Consider the following 19,546-nt stretch of genomic DNA (forward strand, 5'->3'; position numbering starts at 1 on the left):
TCTCTCTCTCTCTAGCTCTCCTCAGGCCACAGATAGAACCCTCCTGGACAGATTTGAGCAGGAACACCATGGCAACCCCTTCTTCTGGGCCACGCCCACGGGAGAGCTAGCGTTCGTCATCCAGCACTTCCCCGGAAAAGTGAAATACCAGATCAAGGTAGAGGGGCAGGTACCAGGGGGCAGGTTTTTAAAAGCATTTTATTTAACCTTTATTTACCAGGGGGCAAGTACATGGGGGCAGGTACCAGGGGATCCAGAGGAGAGATCTGCATCATCTGTGGGGCCTAAAGCAGCCCAAATGTAGGCTGTGATTTTGTTGGTCAGATCAGGTACAGGCCTGTAGGTATTTTTCTCATAAGCGCTGCCAACCTGGAAGTTTACAAATCACTGCATAGCAACACTTGCTTAGTTTTTGTAGTATAAATTTATGGCCAACTAGAAAATCAAAGCAGCTGTATTTGACAGCACAGGAGCGACAAACTAATTAATGTCACATTTAACAGGGAAAACAGCCCTAGAGCTAGCTGGCTGGTCTGTTCTGATCTTTACAAACAGAACAATGTTAATTATTCCTCTATTTTACAAACATACATTTTGCAAACACAAAGACAGAATGAGGATGTGGTGCAACAAACAGAAGGAAAAACGTTTTTTGCTTTTTTTGCCATTTTTCTCCCATTTTCTCCCCAGTTTAGTCATTATACCAATTCCCCGTGTGTATCACGGTCCTGGTCAATGTGCTATCCTCTGTCGGTCTGGGGAGGGTGTAGACTACCACATGCCACCTCCGATACATGTGGAGTCGCCAGCCGCTTCTTTTCTCCTGACAGCGAGGAGTTTCACTGGGAGAGCGTAACGTGTGTGGAGGTTCACGCTATCTCCCCCAGATTCCCTCCCCTGCTGAACAGGTGCCCCGACCAACCAGTAGGAGTCGCTAATGCAACGATCAGGACTCATACCCTCACCGGCGTCCCACCCGCGAACGCTGCCAACTGTGTTCGCAGGGACGTCTGACCAAGCCGGGGATTGAACCTGGGTCTCTGCAGTCGTAATAATAATAATAATAATACATTTTATTTATATAGCGCTTTTCATCATACAGAGATGATCTCGAAGTGCTTTACAGAAGGCAACAATAAAACAAAGAACAAAAAATAAAAAATAATGTAAAATCACAGGACGATAGTAAAACAGTGCATTAATATAAAATATTTTATCTGTATCATGCAATGGATAGGCACACTGATAAAAATGGGTTTTAAGCCCGGCTTTGAATGCCGAGACTGACTGTGGCAGACGTAGGTGATCAGGCAGACTGTTCCAAAGGCGTGGTGCCATGGAGCAAAAAGCTTGATCACCTGCAGTACAGAGCCGAGTTCTCGGCACTGCTAAAAGGCTGCGATGGTAGGCGTGCTTATACCTCTACACTACCCAGACGGCCTGGAAAAATGTGTTAAAAAAAGCACGAAAGCTTGGTCCACTACAAAAGCAGGATAGATTGGCAGCATGTCCAGGGTGTATTCCTGCCTCTTGCCCAATGCATGCTGGGATAGGCTCCAGCACCCCCACAGATAGAGGTGTATATATTGGATGGATGGATAGATGGATGGACGTATGCTGCAGCTTTCCTGCAGGGAACACTGTGTCATTTCCATGCTGCTGTTGGCTTGTTAGTTGGGCTCGATGGTTCAGATCTGCGGTTCAAATCTGGCTAGACCTTGTCGGGCTGGTTCAGGTCAGGCTGTAAATATGTCCAGAATTTCTGGGCCCAGTCCTCATTTCTAGCCCAATGTAGGCCTCTAGTCCAGTGTCTGTGGTGTTTGGTTGGGGTTTGGCCAGGTTAGAGGGTGAATAACACTAGAAAATTTAACTCAACTTGGAATAACAGGCAAATTCACCCTCTGGTTACCTAACCAAAAATTAACCAAATTAATTGAGTTGGTGGAACATTGAGTGTGGTTTTGTTGTACTGTGAGAAATCCAGTGTTGTCTAAAGCAGTTAGCTTGCAGTGTGTAACACTGCGTAACATCTCCCGTCTCTGGCAGGATTTCCGGGTGAAGGATGCGGACCGTGTCCCGGCGGGTGTGATCGCACTGCTGAAGCACAGTGACCGGGCGTTTGTGAGGTCACTGGTGAGGACCGATCCCGTGGCCGTGTTCCGCTGGGGCGTGGTCCGAGCCATCGTCCGCATCATCGCTGCCTTTAAGCAGGCTGGCCTCCGCCTGGCTAATAGGAATGCAGGTACACCTGGGGACACCTGGAATTCTCAGTAACACAGGTACTATCAGGGGACCTCTGGCATTCTCAGTATCACAGGTACTAGCAGGGGACCCCTGGAATTCTCAGTATCACAGGTACTAGCAGGGGACACCTGGAATTCTCAGTATCACAGGTACTATCAGGGGACCCCTGGAATTCTCGGGGGTACTGAACTTGTCCTGGGCCAAATGAAAACTCTGTGCTGTGAACATTTAGACACCAGTAAAATTTCTGCAGATTACTGACAAATTTAAAAGAAACATTTATTTTTGCCAGTTTTCTTCTTTCATTATGATTGTGTGTTTAGGTTGGTTTTTGGTTTATATCCTAAGGGATCTGCAGCAGCACTTAATTTTTTTAATTTTTTTTTTTTATCAGCAATGAAAGAATTAAAGTATTTCAAATGTGATATTTATCTTTGACCAGGCCCTCCTTCTTAAGGAATGGATAATGGTAAATGTGATAGCTCTAGATTGACCAAACTTTACACAATACTGATTATATTCAACTGCTGAACAAACTCATAATGTGACAGATGAAACCATGGTTCATAAACCTGCATAGATGTTGCTTAAGGAAGAGCCAGTATGGTTTGGGATCGAATCCTGGTTTTGTCCCACAGGTCAGAGGTGGCGCGGGTCTCGGACTCCGATTGGGCAGCTGCGGAGGAAGTCCAGCACCATGGTGGAGCAGTTACAGAGGTACGCTAATGGGCGGGGTTCAGAAGCGGGGAGGAGGGGCCTGATCTCCTGTCCTGCTCTGTAATTGGTTTCCTGCTTTGCCTGCAGCCGCCGCTCTCTGCTGGAATTTTCCTTCGACCGGTCTGAGGATCACCCTCTGGAGATCATGGAGGACATCTTCGCCAGCTATGAGAGGAGGAAGTAAGGGGGAGGGGCCTGGAGTTCGGGCTGCAGGGTAGACGATGGGTTGTATCAATGTACAGTTTGAAAATAGATTGCAGGAATGAAAGGTTTGCTAATAGTTTGCAGCACTGTAAGGTTTGATAATGGATTGCAGTAGTGTAGGGTTTGATAATGGATTGCAGTAGCATAGGGTTTGATGGATTACACAGTGCCATGAAAAAAGTATGTATTTACCCCCTTCCTGATTTCCTCTATTATTGAATATTTGAATAACTGAATGGTTTCAGATCTTTAGACAAAATGAACAATTAAACAAAGTGAACACAAACTGAGTAAACACATTTTTTAAATTGTTATATCATTTATATAATGAACAAAGTTATCAAACACCCATATCACCCATGTGAAAAAGTAATTGCCCCGTTTATTACTCAGTCAACTAATTAACCAAATTGATTTAATTCATAGTTAGATTCAGCTGATTGAACACAGCCAGACTTAATTGCAGCCAGTCTTGTTCTAAACCTCACTCATATTGAACATTACCATCAGAGTGAAGTAGTCGCCTCAAAGTTTCTACGAGCACACTATGCCACAATCAAAGGAAATTCCAGAAAAGGTGAGAAAACAAATTGTTGAAATATCAGTCTGGAAGGTGTTACAAAGTCATTTTTAAGACTCTAGGACTCCACCATACCGCAGTGAGAGTCATTATTTCCAATGGGGAACCAGGAGTGGCTGTCCTGCCAAGGGTGCAGCGACAACTCATCCAGGAAGTCACAAAAGATCCCCTAAAGAACTGCAGGCCTCTCTAGCCTCAGCTAAGGTCAGTGTTCATGACCACATAATAAGAAAGAGACTGGGCAAGAGTGGAATTTATGGGAGAGTATCTTGACAGAAAACACTGCTAATCAAGATAAACATCAATGCTCATCTCACATTCACAGAAAAGCCCCTGGATGATCTCCAAGCCTTTTAGGATATTGTTCTATGAACAGATGAGTCAGAAGTGGAACTTTTAGACAACACTGGTCCCATTATGTCTGGTGTAAAGCAAGCAAGTACAGCACTTAAGCTAGTAAAAACATCATACCAACTGCCAAACACACTGGAAGTGTGATGGTGTGGGGATGCTTTGCTGTGATGGGATCTGGACGACTGGCCATCATTTTAGGAACCCTGAATTCTGCTCTGTACCAGAAAACTCTTAAGGAGAATGTATGGTCATCTGTCCGTGACCTGAAGCTGAAGAATAATTTGGTTATGCAGCAGGACAGTGATTCAAAACACAAAAGCAAGTCCACATCTGAATGGCTGAAAAGAAACTAAATTTAAGTTTTGGACTGGCCATGTCAAAGTCCTGACTTGAGCGCAATAGAAATGCTGTGGCAGGACCAGAAACGAGCAGTTCATATCTGAACTAACCCCAACCCTACCAGTTTGCCTGAATTAAAGCAGTTCTGCAAAAAGTGGGCTAAAATTCGTCTACAGCAATATGAAAGACTGATATCAAATTATAGGAAGCGTTTAGTTGCAATTATTGCTGCTAAAGGTGGTGCAACCAATTATTAAGCTTAGGGGGGCAATTCATTTTTCACATTAGTGAAATGAGTGTTTGATAACATTTTTCATTAAATGAAATTATTTTAAAAATGTGTCTTGTGTTTACTCAAGTTCCCTTTATTGCTTTTGTCTTAAGATCTGAAATCAAACTATTCAGTGTGACAAATATGCAATAATAGAGGAAATCAGGAAGGATGAAAATACCTTTTCATAGCACTGTAGGTAAGAGGGTGCTGCCCCGCTTGCTGCACCATAGGCCAGGACTGGAGATGTGTCTCTATTCAGGCCAGTCAGTAGGCAGTGGGTAAGGGATAAGGTTAAGGTTAAGGTTCAGGCCAGTCAGTAGGCAGTGGGTAAGGGATAAGGTTAAGGTTAAGGTTCAGGCCAGTCAGTAGGCAGTGGGTAAGGGTTAGGGTTATGGTTAAGGTTCAGGCCAGTCAGAAGGCAGTGGGTTAGGGTTAGGGTTAAGGTTCAGGCCAGTAGGTGTGCAGTGGTTTAGAGTTAGGGTTAAGGTACAGGCCAGTCAGTAGGCAGTGGGTTAGGGTTAGGGTTAAGGTTCAGGCCAGTAGGTGTGCAGTGGTTTAGAGTTAGGGTTAAGGTTCAGGCCAGTCAGTAGGCAGTGGGTTAAGGTTAAGGTTCAAGTTCAGGCCAGTCAGGAGGCAGTGGGTTAAGGTTAACGTTAAGGTTCAGGCCAGTCAGAAGGCAGTGGGTTAGGGTTAGGGTTAAGGTTCAGGCCAGTAGGTGTGCAGTGGTTTAGAGTTAGGGTTAAGGTACAGGCCAGTCAGTAGGCAGTGGGTTAGGGTTAGGGTTAAGGTTCAGGCCAGTAGGTGTGCAGTGGTTTAGAGTTAGGGTTAAGGTTCAGGCCAGTCAGTAGGCAGTGGGTAAGGGTTAGGGTTAAGGTTCAGGCCAGTAGGTGTGCAGTGGTTTAGAGTTAGGGTTAAGGTTCAGGCCAGTCAGTAGGCAGTGGGTAAGGGTTTGGGTTAAGGTTAAGGTACAGGCCAGTCAGTAGGCAGTGGCTTAGGGTTAGGGTTATAGAGGTGTGGCCTGCCTTGCTGCTCACGGTCAGCTCTCTCCCCCCCCCCCCCCCCCCCCCCCACAGGAAGAGTAAAGGCAACAGGCAGAAGCAGATCATTCCCAAGGTAAGGTCTGGACACGCCCACCCTTCTCAACACAGCACATTTATTAATACACACTTAACCTGAGCCATTTACCCACTGAGTGACAGAACTGACAGTGTGTGTGTGTGTGTGTGTGTGTGTGTGTATGTATCTGTGTGTGAGTGTGTGTGTATCAGTGTGTCAGTCTGTGTGTATCAATGTGTGAGTGTGTGTGTGTGTGTGTATCCGTGTGTGAGTGTGCATGTATCAGTGTGTCAGTCTGTGTGTATCAGTGTGTGAGTGTGTGTGTATCAGTGTGTGTGTGTATCAGTGTGTAAATCTGTGTGTCATTGTGTGAGTGTGTATGTCTATCAGTGTGTGTATCTGTGAGTGTGTGTCTCAGTGTGTCAGTCTGTGTGTATCTGTGTGAGTGCATGTGTGTGTATCAGTGTGTCTGTCTGTGTGTCAGTGTGTGAGTGTGTATGTGTCTATCAGTGTGTGAGTGTGTGTGTGTGTATCTGTGAGTGTGTGTGTGAGTGTGTGTCTCAGTGTGTCAGTCTGTGTGTATCTGTGTGAGTGCATGTGTGTGTGTGAGTGTGTGAGTCTGTGTGTATCAGAGAGTGTGTGTGTGTATCAGTGTGTGAGTGTGTGTGTATCAGTGTGTGTGTGTGTGTACCAGTGTGTGAGTGTGTGTGTGTGTATCAGTGTGTGAGTGTGTGAGTCTGTGTGTATCAGAGTGTGTGTGTGTGTGTGCGTGTGTGTGTATCAGTGTGTGTGTGTGTGCATGTGTGTGGCTGCTGATACTGTGTGCTGTTTTGCAGAATCTGATTAGCACGCGCTCCCTGCAGTGCATTGTGGGTTTGACGCTGCGTGACCCCACCATGCCCCTGCACATGCCCTGCACCAGTGCCCAGTTCCAGGTGAGGTTCCCTGCCTGACAAGGTGTCCCTGTGGGTGTGGCTGAGTGTGTGAGTGACAGCTGTGCTGTGTACCCCCTGCAGGTGTCCCTATGGGTGTGGCTGAATGTGTGAGTGACAGCTGTGCTGTGTACCCCCTGCAGGTGTCCCTATGGGTGTGGCTGAATGTGTGAGTGACAGCTGTGCTGTGTACCCCCTGCAGGTGTCCCTGTGTAAACTCCTGCAGACTCTGAAGCGAGCCCATCCTTTCTTTATCCAGTGCATCCGCTCCAATGCTGAGAAGGTACCTATTCACCTCTACCTGTAACCAAACACCAATACTTTTACACCCATGCCTATTCACCTATACCTGTACCCAAACACCCATGCTTATACACCCATACCTATTCACCTATGCCTGTGTGTGTGCACGTGCGTGTGTGTGCGTGCGGTGTGTGTGTGTGTGCGGTGCGGTGTGTGTGCATGCGTGCGTGCATGCATGCATGCGTGTGTGTGTGTGTGTGTGTGTTTCTGTGTGTGTGTGTGCGTGTCCCTGCAGAAGGAGATGTGCTTCGATGATGAGCTGGTTCTGGCCCAGCTGCAGTACTCAGGCCTGCTGCAGACAGTGCGCATGCAGAAGGCAGGATACAGCGCCAAGTTCACCTTCCAGGTGGGTGGGTCTAGCAGCTACAGGTGGGTGGGTCTAGCGGCTACAGGTGGGTGGGTCTAGCAGCTACAGGTGGGTGGGTCTAGCTGCTGCAGGTGGGTGGGTCTAGCTGCTGCAGGTGGGTGGGTCTAGCAGCTGCAGGTGGATGGGTCTAGCTGCTGCAGGTGGGTGGGTCTAGCTGCTGCAGGTGGGTGGGTCTAGCAGCTGCAGGTGGATGGGTCTAGCTGCTGCAGGTGGGTGGGTCTAGCTGCTGCAGGTGGGTGGGTCTAGCTGCTGCAGGTGGGTGGGTCTAGCGGCTACAGGTGGGTGGGTCTAGCTGCTGCAGGTGGGTGGGTCTAGCGGCTACAGGTGGGTGGGTCTAGCGGCTACAGGTGGGTGGGTCTAGCTGCTGCAGGTGGGTGGGTCTAGCGGCTACAGGTGGGTGGGTCTAGCTGCTGCAGGTGGGTGGGTCTAGCTGCTACAGGTGGATGGGGCAGCTAGGAGTTTTCAGGGTCTTTGTATTTGTGTCTATAGGGGTTTGCAGGGTTTGTGTGTTTGTGTCTATAGGGGTTTGCAGGGTCTCTGTGTTTGTGTCTATAGGGGTTTGCCAGGTCTCTGTGTTTGTGTTTATAGGGGTTTGCAGGGTTTGTGTGTTTGTGTCTATAGGAGTTTGCAGGGTTTGTGTGTTTGTGTCTATAGGAGTTTGCAGGGTTTGTGTGTTTGTGTCTATAGGGGTTTGCAGGGTCTCTGTGTTTGTGTCTATAGGGGTTTGCAGGGTTTGTGTGTTTGTGTTTATAGGAGTTCACAGAGACGTTCCAGGTGCTGCTGCCCAAAGCTCGTGCAGCTGAGCCCCAGAGAGACATCCTGGCCCTGCTACAGGAGGCCGGCTTGGACTCCTCCACCTATCAGATCGGCAAAACCAAGGTGCCACAGCCCCCACGGGCCCTCCTAACCCGAAACCCTCCATGTGACAGAGACCTTATGAAGGGGCTTCGTTCCTAACCGCTCACCCCAGCCTCAGGCCTGTCTGCTTCCTCTTGTACTTGATATGCGCTGGATCAGCACGGGGAGGGGTCCTGGTCTGTGTTATAATTGTGTTCTGTCTTTGCCGCCTGATTAATTATTTAAAACCTTGTTCACATGAAGCATATCTCTCTGGCTCCCATGTTGTTGCCTGTGTAAACATGCGTCCCCCCCCCCCCCCCCCCCCCCCCCCCGCAGGTGCTCCTGCGGGCGGCGCAGTGGCAGATGCTGCAGGAGAGGCAGAGTTTGGAGCTGCAGCGCATGATCGTCGTGCTGCAGCGCTGGTACCGCGCAAGACACGAGAGGAGGGAGTTCCAACGCAAGAGGGTGGCGGCCATCATTATCCAGGTACATGGATGTTTCCCAGCATCCTTTCTGTTCTTGCACTGCTGTAGTACCTGCACATGTGCATTACCCAGCAGATTCTGAGTGAGGTGTTAGTGTTCACTCTGATGTACCCCAGGCTGGGGCAGATTCTGAGTGAGGTGTTAGTGTTCACTCTGATGTACCCCAGGCTGGGGCAGATTCTGAGTGAGGTGTTAGTGTTCACTCTGATGTACCCCAGGCTGGGGCAGATTCTGAGTGAGGTGTTAGTGTTCACTCTGATGTACCCCAGGCTGGGGCAGATTCTGAGTGAGGTGTTAGTGTTCACTCTGATGTACCCCAGGCTGGGGCAGATTCTGAGTGAGGTGTTAGTGTTCACTCTGATGTACCCCAGGCTGGGGCAGATTCTGAGTGAGGTGTTAGTGTTCACTCTGATGTACCCCAGGCTGGGGCAGATTCTGAGTGAGGTGTTAGTGTTCACTCTGATGTACCCCAGGCTGGGGCAGATTCTGAGCGATGACTGGTCTCTGCCGCAGCGATGGTGGCGGGGCATCAGCGAGGAGAGCCGTCACCAGGCAGCTGCCATGATCCAGGCGCTGTGGCGCGGGTCCCAGCAGCGGGCGGGGTACCTAAAGCAGCGCGCCAGCATCATCAAGATGCAGGCTCTGGTGAGGGCCAGCTCAGCACGACGGAGGTACTGCCATAGCAACACACCAGCACTGACACCAGCACAGACATAAATACTGACACCAGCACAGACACCAGCACGTGGTAAATGGTAAATGGACTGCATTTTTATAGCGCTTTTATCCAAAGTGCTTTACAGTTGATGCCTCTCATTCACTAGAGCAATTAGGGATTAGGTGTCTTGCTCAGGGACACTTCGACACGCCCAGGGTGGGGATCGAACCGGCAACCCTCCGATTGCCAGACAACCGCTCTTACCTCCTGAGCTATGTCGCCCCCCAGCACAGACACCAGCACAGACATAAATACTGGCATCAGAACTGACATCAGCACTGATACCAGCACCGACACCAGCAGAGATATGAATACCAATATCTGGGTTAAAATACACCCACACTTTAATTTTGCTTTTGGCATTTTTACCGAGTTAAATGTTAGCTGGTTTGCTAACGAGTCGACAGAGCGAGCGAATAACATTAGCAGACATGTGAGTTGTGATTCGGTTCGCTTGCCACTGCTGCCTCTCTTGGCCAGGACACTTTTGCTAAATAGATTTTTAATCTCAATGAGGTTTTCCTGGTAAAGTAAAGGTTAAAAACTAAAATAAATAAATAAGTGCACTGAATGACAGTATGTAGTACATACTATATATTTATACTATGTGATTTTGGACGCAGCCCATGACTATGGATGACAGGGTCAGGGGTCAAGGGTCAAGGTTGCTGAACCCAGCTGTATGTTCTAGGTGCCAGTACCTGAAGAATGAGCAGGAGGGTGGGGCTCAGGATAAGGGGGCGGAGCCCGGAGAGGTAGGCATGGCCAGATCCCCACCACTCCAAAAGGCCTCTACCTCCCAGAGGACCCCAGAGGGGAAGGAACTCCAGCGGCAAGACAGCCTGGGGTACGAGGCCCCGCCCCCTCCACAGGTCAAAGGTCAGGGGGCCACCAATGCAGCAGAGACCAGAGCAGCACAGCTGGAGAAGGAGGAGGGGAAGAAGAGGGGAGAGATGGATGGCCCTCCCTGCCCTGCCTCCCCTGGTACCCTGCAGCGCTACTACAAGCATACCGCCATGAAGAAAAAGGCCGCCAAATGGAGGGAGAGAAGGAGTGAGGGAGGCTTCCTGGACTCCAGCCCTCAGATCCTCAACCTGAAGGACAAACGGACCGAAGACTTAATGTACACCTGTCTCCCCTCACCTGTCTCCCCTCACCTGTCTCACTTCACCTGTCTCCCCTCACCTGTCTCCCCTCACCTGTCTCACTTCACCTGTCTCCCCTCACCTGTCTCCCCTCACCTGTCTCCCCTCACCTGTCTCACCTTTATTTACAGATTAATTGATTGCATATTACTATTTAGTTGCATAATTTATTCATCTTTTATTTTTTCTTGTTTGTGTTGTTTATTTCTCATTTATTTCTCTATATCTCATTTTTACATGGTGAATCGTTTCGTTTCAGGTCTCGCGGTCTCTCCTTGTCTCTGGACAACGTTTCCACACTCAGCTCCTCTGAGTCTGACAGCCCAGCTACTGAAAAATCTACGGAAGAGGTACCAAGCACCCCATCTCCCAGTCCATCATCTCCCCAAACCAACATCCCCATCTCCCAGTCCATCATCTCCCCAAACCAACATCCCCATCTCCCAGTCTCCCTCATCTCCCCAAACCAACATCCCCATCTCCCGGTCTCCATCATCTCCCCAAACCAACATCCCCATCTCCCGGTCTCCATCATCTCCCCAAACCAACATCCCCATCTCCCAGTCTCCCTCATCTCCCCAAACCAACATTCCCATCTCCCAGTCTCCATCATCTCCCCAAACCAACATCCCCATCTCCCAGTCTCCCTCATCCCCCCAAACCAACATCCCCATCTCCCAGTCTCCCTCATCCCCCCAAACCAACATCCCCATCTCCCAGTCTCCATCATCTCCCCAAACTTAACATCCCCATCTCCCAGTCTCCATCATCTCCCCAAACCAACATCCCCATCTCCCGGTCTCCCTCATCCCCCCCAAACCAACATCCCCATCTCCCTGTCTCCCTCATCTCCCCAAACTTACATCCCCATCTCCCAGTCTCCATCATCTCCCCAAACCAACATTCCCATCTCCCAGTCTCCATCATCTCCCCAAACCAACATCCCCATCTCCCTGTCTCCCTCATCTCCCCAAACCAACATCCCCATCTCCCAGTCTCCCTCATCTCCCCAAACCAACATCCCCATCTCCCAGTCTCCCTCATCTCCCCAAACCAACATCCCCATCTCCCAGTCTCCATCATCTCCCCAAACTAACATCCCCATCTCCCAGTCTCCATCATCCCCCCAAACCAACATTCCCATCTCCCAGTCTCCATCATCTCCCCAAACCAACATCCCCATCTCCCTGTCTCCCTCATCTCCCCAAACCAACATCCCCATCTCCCAGTCTCCCTCATCTCCCCAAACCAACATCCCCATCTCCCAGTCTCCATCATCTCCCCAAACTTACAACCCCATCTCCCAGTCTCCATCATTCCCCTAAACTTACAACCCCATCTCCCAGTCTCCATCATCCCCCTAAACTTACATCCCCATCTCCCTGTCTCCATCATCTCCCCAAACTTACATCCTTATCTCCCAGTCAATTGACAAGAATAACAGACTTATTTTCAAAAAGCAGCTCTGTCTAAATTGTTCGTCACACCTCCCCTACTTATGTCCCACATTCCTGTGGGCGGGGTTCGAATAGATCTGGGCAGGGTCGGGATAGATCTGGGTTGGGTGGGGATGGATCTGGATGGGGTCGAGAGGGTTCTGGGTGAGGTTGATGATAGATCTGGGTCGGGTGGGGATGGATCTGGATGGGGTCGAGAGAGTACTGGGCGGGGTTTATGATCGATCTGGGAAGGGTCCGAACAGATCTGGGTGGGGTGGGGTGGGGATAGATTTGGGTGGGGTAGGGAGGGTTCTGGATGGAGTTGGGAGGGTTCTGGGCGGGATCAGGATTAGCTCTGGGTGTTGTCCGGGCTCCTGACGGTGTGTGTGGCCCGTCTCTATGGTGCCACAGGTGCGTGTGCGTCTTCGCCGGCGGTCGAAGCGTAAACGGCGCCTCGCTCATGCGCGTAGCGGCCTGATGTTTAAGAGTGTGGCGCTGGAGGACGCAGAGTGCTGGACCTTCCCCCTGCCACCCATCAGCCCTGCCCCCTCTGGCAAGCCCAACCCCCCCTCCCACAGCGAGCCCGATGGGCTGCCACACTCCAAGCCCTGCGTGCAGGTACCGCGACCGAGCGCCGCCAGCCCTGCATGTGCTGCCCAGACTAACGCAGCCCAGAGAAACCCACCGTGGCTCCGCCCCGGCCCCTCCCAAGCCCCTCCCCTCTCCCCGGGGCCGGGCGCTCCACGTGGTTTCTGACCTTTTTTGTCTTACTTTAGTCAGACACCCGCCCCCCCAGATAGACACCTCCCAATGCACTGACCTGATCCGCAGGTCTAACTAATCAGGCTCTGGTTGGGCCTCACTTTCCCATCAGTTCCTCCCCCTTACTACATCATTATCCCTCACCTACTGTAGTGCATTCTGGGATGCTGCAGCCATCATTAGTCCCACCTCCAAAAACACTTCTGCCTGCTGCTCTCAGCCTTGCCCGAGCGAGAAGGAGGCGGTGATCAGGGCAGGAGAAGCCCTGTGGCTAGTGACTAGCCTGTCCCCCTCATGTGAAATTAGGGGGCCATGTGGGGACATGGTATGCCTGTCCTGACTGTGCGTTGAGAGTAAACACACCTAGCAACTCTGTAGTCAGGGACAGAAAATACCCAAACACACCTGCAAAAAAGGTCAAAGTTCAGGTTGGTGGTACGTGGCTTCAGGGTATGGTGCATGGGAGGGGTTCCTAACCAATCGGGGGAAGCCGCGATGAACACGAAATGATCTGAGTGCTCGGGGTGGTGGGGTGGGGGCTGATGGGGTGTATTGGGGCAGCAGTGGGGTTGCAGGTTTCACGGTGATGCATGAGACACACCTGATGCCTGTCAGAAAGCTGCACCTTGTGCTGCTTTCATTCTCTCTCTCCCTCCTCTTCCTCTCACTGTTATTCCCTGCTTCCCTGCATCTGACTTGCACAGTGATGATTGGTTTCTATAAGTTAGCTGTTTTTTTTAACTTTAACTGTTGAAAGTGATGTTTTTTTATTTCAAGGCCAAATTCTAACTGTAGGACTTTTTCTTTTTTTCTTTAAGACCAAGTCCCTGCCAGAAGCAACTCCTGAAAGCTCAAAGGTCACGATCCCCAGGAGGAGGTCCAGTGGGAGTTCACCAGTCAGCCCAGGAAGGTATGACCCCCAACCAATCAAGCCATGCTTCAGAGATCTGTCCTGTGTGTCTGTGTGCGTATGTGTGTGTACATCTGTGTCTGCGTGCCTGTGTGTGTGTCTGTGTGTCTACATTACATACATAGGGGCGACATAGCTCAGGAGGTAAGACCGATTGTCTGGCAGTCGGAGGGTTGCCGGTTCAAACCCCGCCCTGGGCGTGTCGAAGTGTCCCTGAGCAAGACACCTAACCCCTAACTGCTCTGGCGAATGAGAGGCATCAATTGTAAAGCGCTTTGGATAAAAGCGCTATATAAACGCAGTCCATTTACCATTTACCATTTACATTATGTGTGTCTGTGTGCGTATGTGTATGTGTGTGTGTGTGTGTGTGAGTGGGTGTGTACAGTGTGTATGTGTGTGTGTGAGTGGGTGTGTACAGTGTGTATGTGTGTGTGTACAGTGTGTGTATGTGTGTGTGTACAGTGTGTGTATGTGTGTGTGAGTGGGTGTGTACAGTGTGTATGTGTGTGTGTATGTGTACAGTGTGTATGTGTGTGGGTGAGTGGGTGTGTACAGTGTGTATGTGTGTGGGTGAGTGGGTGTGTACAGTGTGTATGTGTGTGTGGGTGTGTACAGTGTGTATGTGTGTGTGTGAGTGGGTGTGTACAGTGTGTGTATGTGTGTGTGAGTGGGTGTGTACAGTGTGTATGTGTGTGTGTGTGTGAGTGAATGTGTACAGTGTGTGTGTTTTAATACGGACCCTGTGCTCACAGGCCAGGTTTTCTGAGTCGTCTTCTGAGGAAACGAACCAACAGAGAGCTGCACCACAGGCCTGTGGAACCTGCTGTGACCCCAACGCAGGCCAGAGGGCTGGGTAACTGAGCAATGGGGTGGGGTAATTCGGCAAATGGGGGTGGGGTAACTGATTAATGGGGTGGGGTAACTGAGCAATGGGGGTGAATGGGTGTAGTTGCTGTAGGTACAGGTGACCAGGTGGAGTTTCCTTGGGTGTAAGTGACAGGGTAGAGTTGCCTTTGGTGTAGATGACCAGATGGAGTTGCCTTGGGTGTAGGTGACCAGGTGGAGTTGCCTTGGGTGTAGGTGACAGGGTGGAGTTGCTGTAGGTGACAGGGTGAGGTCGCTGTAGGTATAGGTGTCAGGGTAGAGTATCTGTTGGTGTAGGTGTCAGGGTGAGGTTGGTGTAGGTGACAGGGTGAGGTTGTTGTAGGTGTCAGGGTGGAGTTGCTGTAGGTCTAGGTGACAGGATGGGGTTGCTGTAGGATAAAGGGCGGGGTTGCTGTGGGTGTAGGTGTCAGGGTGAGGTTGGTGTAGGTGACAGGGTGAGGTTGTTGTAGATGTCAGGGTGGAGTTGCTGTTGGTGTAGATGACAGGGTGAAGTTGTTGTAGGTGTCAGGGTGGAGTTGCTGTTGGTGTAGATGACAGGGTGAGGTTGTTGTAGGTGTCAGGGTGGAGTTGCCGTGGGTGTAGATGTCAGGGTGGAGTTGCCGTGGGTGTAGGTGTCAGGGTGAGGTTGGTGTAGGTGACAGGGTGAGGTTGTTGTAGGTGACAGGGTGGGGTTGCTGTGGGTGTAGGTGTCAGGGTGAGGTTGGTGTAGGTGTCAGAGTGAGGTTGTTGTAGGTGTCAGGGTGAGGTTGGTGTAGGTGACAGGGTGAGGTTGTTGTAGGTGTCAGGGTGGAGTTGCTGTTGGTGTAGATGACAGGGTGAGGTTGCTGTTTGTGTCAGGGTGGAGTTGCTGTTGGTGTATGTGACAGGGTGGGGTTGCTGTGGGTGTAGGTGTCAGGGTGAGGTTGGTGTAGGTGACAGGGTGAGGTTGTTGTAGGTGTCAGGGTGGAGTTGCCGTGGGTGTGGTTAAAGGTTGTGCCCCCCTCCACAGGTTGGAGTCCTGCTGCCCCCCTTCGGCCCTCCAGTGGGCACAGCCGCCGGAACCCCTCCATCCGGATCAGCCGCGCCACCCGCGTCTCCGAGCAGTGGAACGCGTCCCTGGAGCGTGAGATCACTAGCACCAGCGAGCTCTGGCACCTGGATGAGTTCCTCGGCAACCAGGTAGGGCCAACCATGGTCCTCAGAAACCAGGCTGGGCCTGACCGGGGGCCGTCCATGTGGGGTCCTGAAACTGGAGTGGGTCCTTGGTAATATGGAAAAATTCCATCCCAAATCCCATTATTTAGAAATGAAATGAGCCTTTTCTGGTTTGCACATCCTGGGTAACAGTATGAATGGTGTAAGTATTAAATATAAATGTGTGAGATCCAATGGATGTGAAGTCACAAGCACATTATGCATATCAGTGCATGTCACACTTACAGATGTCTCTAAAAATGCCTTCACTGTGCTTCTCTTTTAAGTATGAACATCATAGGTAAACTAATCCTCCCCCCTCTCTCTCCCCCTCTCTCTCCCCCTCTCTCTCTCTCTCTCTCCCTCCCTCCCTCTATAGGTGAATGAGCTTCGCTCTCGGGGCAAGCAGCTCTCTACAGCAGAGAATATCTTCCTCAGTGCCACCATGGCGTTTAGGGAGACTATTAAGGGCATGTACTCCCTATCGGTGAGTGAGTGCTCTTCTCCCTCAGCCGTTCCAGCGCTCAGACTCTAACAGAGCCACGTCTTTACACAATTGCACTTACATTCATGTGAAAAACACGGTGTGCACACACCAACAGGTTGACCCCTGACCCCTGGACATATGTGGGCTTCAACCTCGGGCTGTGTTCCAAACTGTATACTTGTGTTCTGTGTTCTCATGTTCCTGTAAGATCATGCCTCCAGGTACACTTACAAGACCACACTTATCAAGGGAAAGAATGCTTAAAATCTGTTCACTTTCAAACGTACTTGTACTTTGACATCACCACTACTGACCTCCAGTAACAATACTACAAAAATTGATAAATAAAATATACTCACAGAAAATCCTCCGGCCTTCTGTTGTCCATTATTCTTGGCTGAGTGAAAAAGTTCTTATTTGCCCTCAAATACAGAACAGAAAAGCAATGGCTACTGAGAAGGGAAAGCGTGGAAAAGTCTGCATTGAAGCGCACTTTGTTTTTTCATCCTCCAAAAACACGAAAAGAACCTCTCACATTCTTGCCTTGTTGCATTCTTGAGTTTGGAATGCACTTGGTCACATGACCTTTTTACTTCTGCAACCGCTTTATGCTCTAGACAGAACTTAAGAATAAGGTTTGTAACACAGCATAAGTCTTCTTGAGGTGGGGTTTGACCTCCTTGTTTAGATTCTGTCTGCACTTTATTTACACTTCTTGTGATGTTGTCCTGGTTAAGGGCTCTTTCAGTGTGGTGGCAGAGGCCGTGTCCTTGTCCATGATTTTAAACACAGCACCCCAACCAACCCTAACCCCAACCCTAACCCCCCCAGAAGCCACAGATCCGCTACAAAGGGCTGATGAGAAACTATAAGGACAAGGTGACCAGCCTGGCGGGACAGAAGCAGGAGGCCGAGGTCAAGCTGGTGTTGAACCTGTTCCAGTCCGTCCTGGATGGCTTCGTTCGCGGGGAGATGCGGAGAGAGGACTCCCTGCCCACTAAGGTGTGCCCTGCCCCAGGGCATAAGCCCCGCCCCAGGGCATAAGCCCCGCCCCAGGGCATTAGCCCCGCCCCAGGGCATTAGCCCCGCCCCAGAGCATAAGCCCCGCCCCAGGGCATTAGCCCCGCCCCAGAGCATAAGCCCCGCTCATTAATGTAGCACCCATCTCCAGTCCCAGCCTCACTGTACGTGTGAAACAGGCAGCTAGGATATGTAGCAGTACTGTGAAGCAGCGCTACATACTCTAGGATATGTAGCAGTGGTGTGAAGCAGGGCTGCATACTCTAGGGTAGTGCCATGTCTGCGTAGAAAATAAAGTATATTGTAAAATTCAGTGCCTCACAGTTTTCCTCTTTCAATGTGTTTTTTTCAGCCTTCAAAAAAAGAAAAGAGTTCATCAAAAGACAAGTTTGTAAGTACTGCACCTGCCCCTGGCTGGTGGTGTGGAGCTGAAGGAATGTTCTAGAGCTGCTCTCATAAACTGCAGCAGTGTGGCTGACACCTCATATATCTGCACCAGCGCAGCTCCAACGCAGCTCCATGTTATATCTGCACCAGCACAGTTCCATGTTATATCTGCACCAGCGCAGCTCCAGCGCAGCTCGATGTTATATCTGCACCAGCGCAGCTCCAGCGCAGCTCCATGTTATATCTGCACCAGCGTAGCACCAGCGCAGCTCCATGTTATATCTGCACCAGCGCAGCTCCAGCGCAGCTCCATGTTTTATCTGCACCAGCGCAGCTCCAGCGCAGCTCCATGTTATATCTGCACCAGCGCAGCTCCATGTTATATCTGCACCAGCGCAGCTCCATGTTACATCTGCACCAGCGCAGCTCCATGTTATATCTGCACCAGCGCAGCTCCATGTTACATCTGCACCAGCGCAGCTCCAGCGCAGCTCCATGTTATATCTGCACCAGCGCAGCTCCAGTGCAGCTCCATGTTATATCTGCACCAGCGCAGCTCCAGCGCAGCTCCATGTTATATCTGCACCAGCGCAGCTCCATGTTACATGTGCACCATCGCAGCTCCAGCGCAGCTCCATGCTTGATGGGAATATTTTGGTGAAAGTTAATCCACATGGGAAAAGGAATGTTTTTGTTTGCTTTGTACTTGGTGAAGTGTTGTATAATGGGTTAGAGAACTGTGCTTGTGTCTCAGAGGGTGCAGGGTCTGTTCTCAGGTGACCCTCTACTGTTGCACCCTGGAGTAAGTTGAATATCTGGCTATAGGTGGAACATGTGCATTAAAGGTATAAATGCCATGTGCTGAGGGACGTGTCAAATATCCTGTAAATATTTGTGGTGTCCAACCAGACCCCTTCCCTGGGTTTGTATGCTCAGCGAGAGTTGTCCCTGATGTTGGATATTAACCCAAACTCTTCCCTAGGAAAGTGTCCTTGACCACACCCTCCGGACCTATCAGGTCAACATCATGCAGTCATGTGACCAGTGTGGCTCCTACATCTGGGGCATGGAGAAGGCCTTCATGTGCTGCTGTACGTACATTACCCATCAGCCTCTGCATACCCCACACTGCCCACTGCCCACTCCACTGCTCACTGCCCACTCCACATTGCCCACTGCCCACTCCACATTGCCCACTGCCCACTCCACACTGCCCACTCCACACAGCTCACTGCCCACTGCCCACTCCACACAGCTCACTGCCCACTCCACTCTGCCCAATCCACTCTGCTCACTGCCCACTGCCCACTCCACACTGCCCACTGCCCACTCCACTCTGCTCACTGCCCACTGCCCACTCCACTCTGCCCAATCCACTCTGCCCACTGCCCACTCCACACTGCCCACTCCACATTGCCCACTGCCCACTCCACACAGCTCACTGCCCACTGCCCACTCCACACTGCCCACTCCACACAGCTCACTGCCCACTCCACACTCCACATGGCCCACTCCACACTGCCCACTCCACATTGCCCACTGCCCTCTTCACACTACCCACTGCCCACTCCACACAGCTCACTGCCCACTCCACACGGCCCACTGCCCACTCCACACTGCCCACTGCTCACTCCACATGGCCCACTTCCCACTCCACACTGCCCACTGCCCACTGCCCACTAACCATTCCACACTGCTCACTGCCCACTGCCATCTTCGCTTCTTACTTTTACTGTTTTCTGTTGTTTTCAGCTTGTAAAATGATTTGTCACAAGAAATGCTTGTCAAAGATCTCCACAGACTGTTCCACCCTTTGCGCCAAGAAAGTAAGTTGAAAAGGACATTTTATTAATCTTATTTTTATACTTTGGTTTCAATGAAATTTTTGTTGTTGAAAGGAATTAAAGCACATACTGTCGGTC

At 50.5% G+C, this 19,546-nt stretch overlaps 1 protein-coding gene across 4 annotated transcripts in view; it reads left to right on the plus strand.

The window, feature by feature from the left end:
• LOC118229710 (unconventional myosin-IXb-like) overlaps positions 1-19,546 on the plus strand; it is a 42,418-nt gene that overhangs the window by 15,615 nt on the left and 7,257 nt on the right. For 3 of the 4 annotated variants that reach the window (XM_035421956.1, XM_035421955.1, XM_035421957.1), the window contains 22 exons: positions 16-157; positions 2,047-2,242; positions 2,883-2,961; positions 3,049-3,141; positions 5,786-5,825; positions 6,605-6,703; positions 6,903-6,983; positions 7,239-7,349; positions 8,124-8,249; positions 8,547-8,696; positions 9,209-9,366; positions 10,105-10,536; positions 10,818-10,908; positions 12,409-12,615; positions 13,578-13,669; positions 14,425-14,525; positions 15,546-15,715; positions 16,110-16,217; positions 17,049-17,219; positions 17,590-17,628; positions 18,607-18,715; positions 19,377-19,450. In XM_035421956.1, the coding sequence (XP_035277847.1) occupies positions 16-157; positions 2,047-2,242; positions 2,883-2,961; positions 3,049-3,141; positions 5,786-5,825; positions 6,605-6,703; positions 6,903-6,983; positions 7,239-7,349; positions 8,124-8,249; positions 8,547-8,696; positions 9,209-9,366; positions 10,105-10,536; positions 10,818-10,908; positions 12,409-12,615; positions 13,578-13,669; positions 14,425-14,525; positions 15,546-15,715; positions 16,110-16,217; positions 17,049-17,219; positions 17,590-17,628; positions 18,607-18,715; positions 19,377-19,450 (2,869 nt within the window). The remainder of the gene's footprint in view (positions 1-15; positions 158-2,046; positions 2,243-2,882; positions 2,962-3,048; positions 3,142-5,785; positions 5,826-6,604; positions 6,704-6,902; positions 6,984-7,238; positions 7,350-8,123; positions 8,250-8,546; positions 8,697-9,208; positions 9,367-10,104; positions 10,537-10,817; positions 10,909-12,408; positions 12,616-13,577; positions 13,670-14,424; positions 14,526-15,545; positions 15,716-16,109; positions 16,218-17,048; positions 17,220-17,589; positions 17,629-18,606; positions 18,716-19,376; positions 19,451-19,546) is intronic. The other variant, XM_035421958.1, reaches the window with a different exon arrangement.

Source organism: Anguilla anguilla, chromosome 6 (assembly GCF_013347855.1).
Source record: "Anguilla anguilla isolate fAngAng1 chromosome 6, fAngAng1.pri, whole genome shotgun sequence".
In the NCBI taxonomy this organism is placed as follows: domain Eukaryota; kingdom Metazoa; phylum Chordata; class Actinopteri; order Anguilliformes; family Anguillidae; genus Anguilla; species Anguilla anguilla.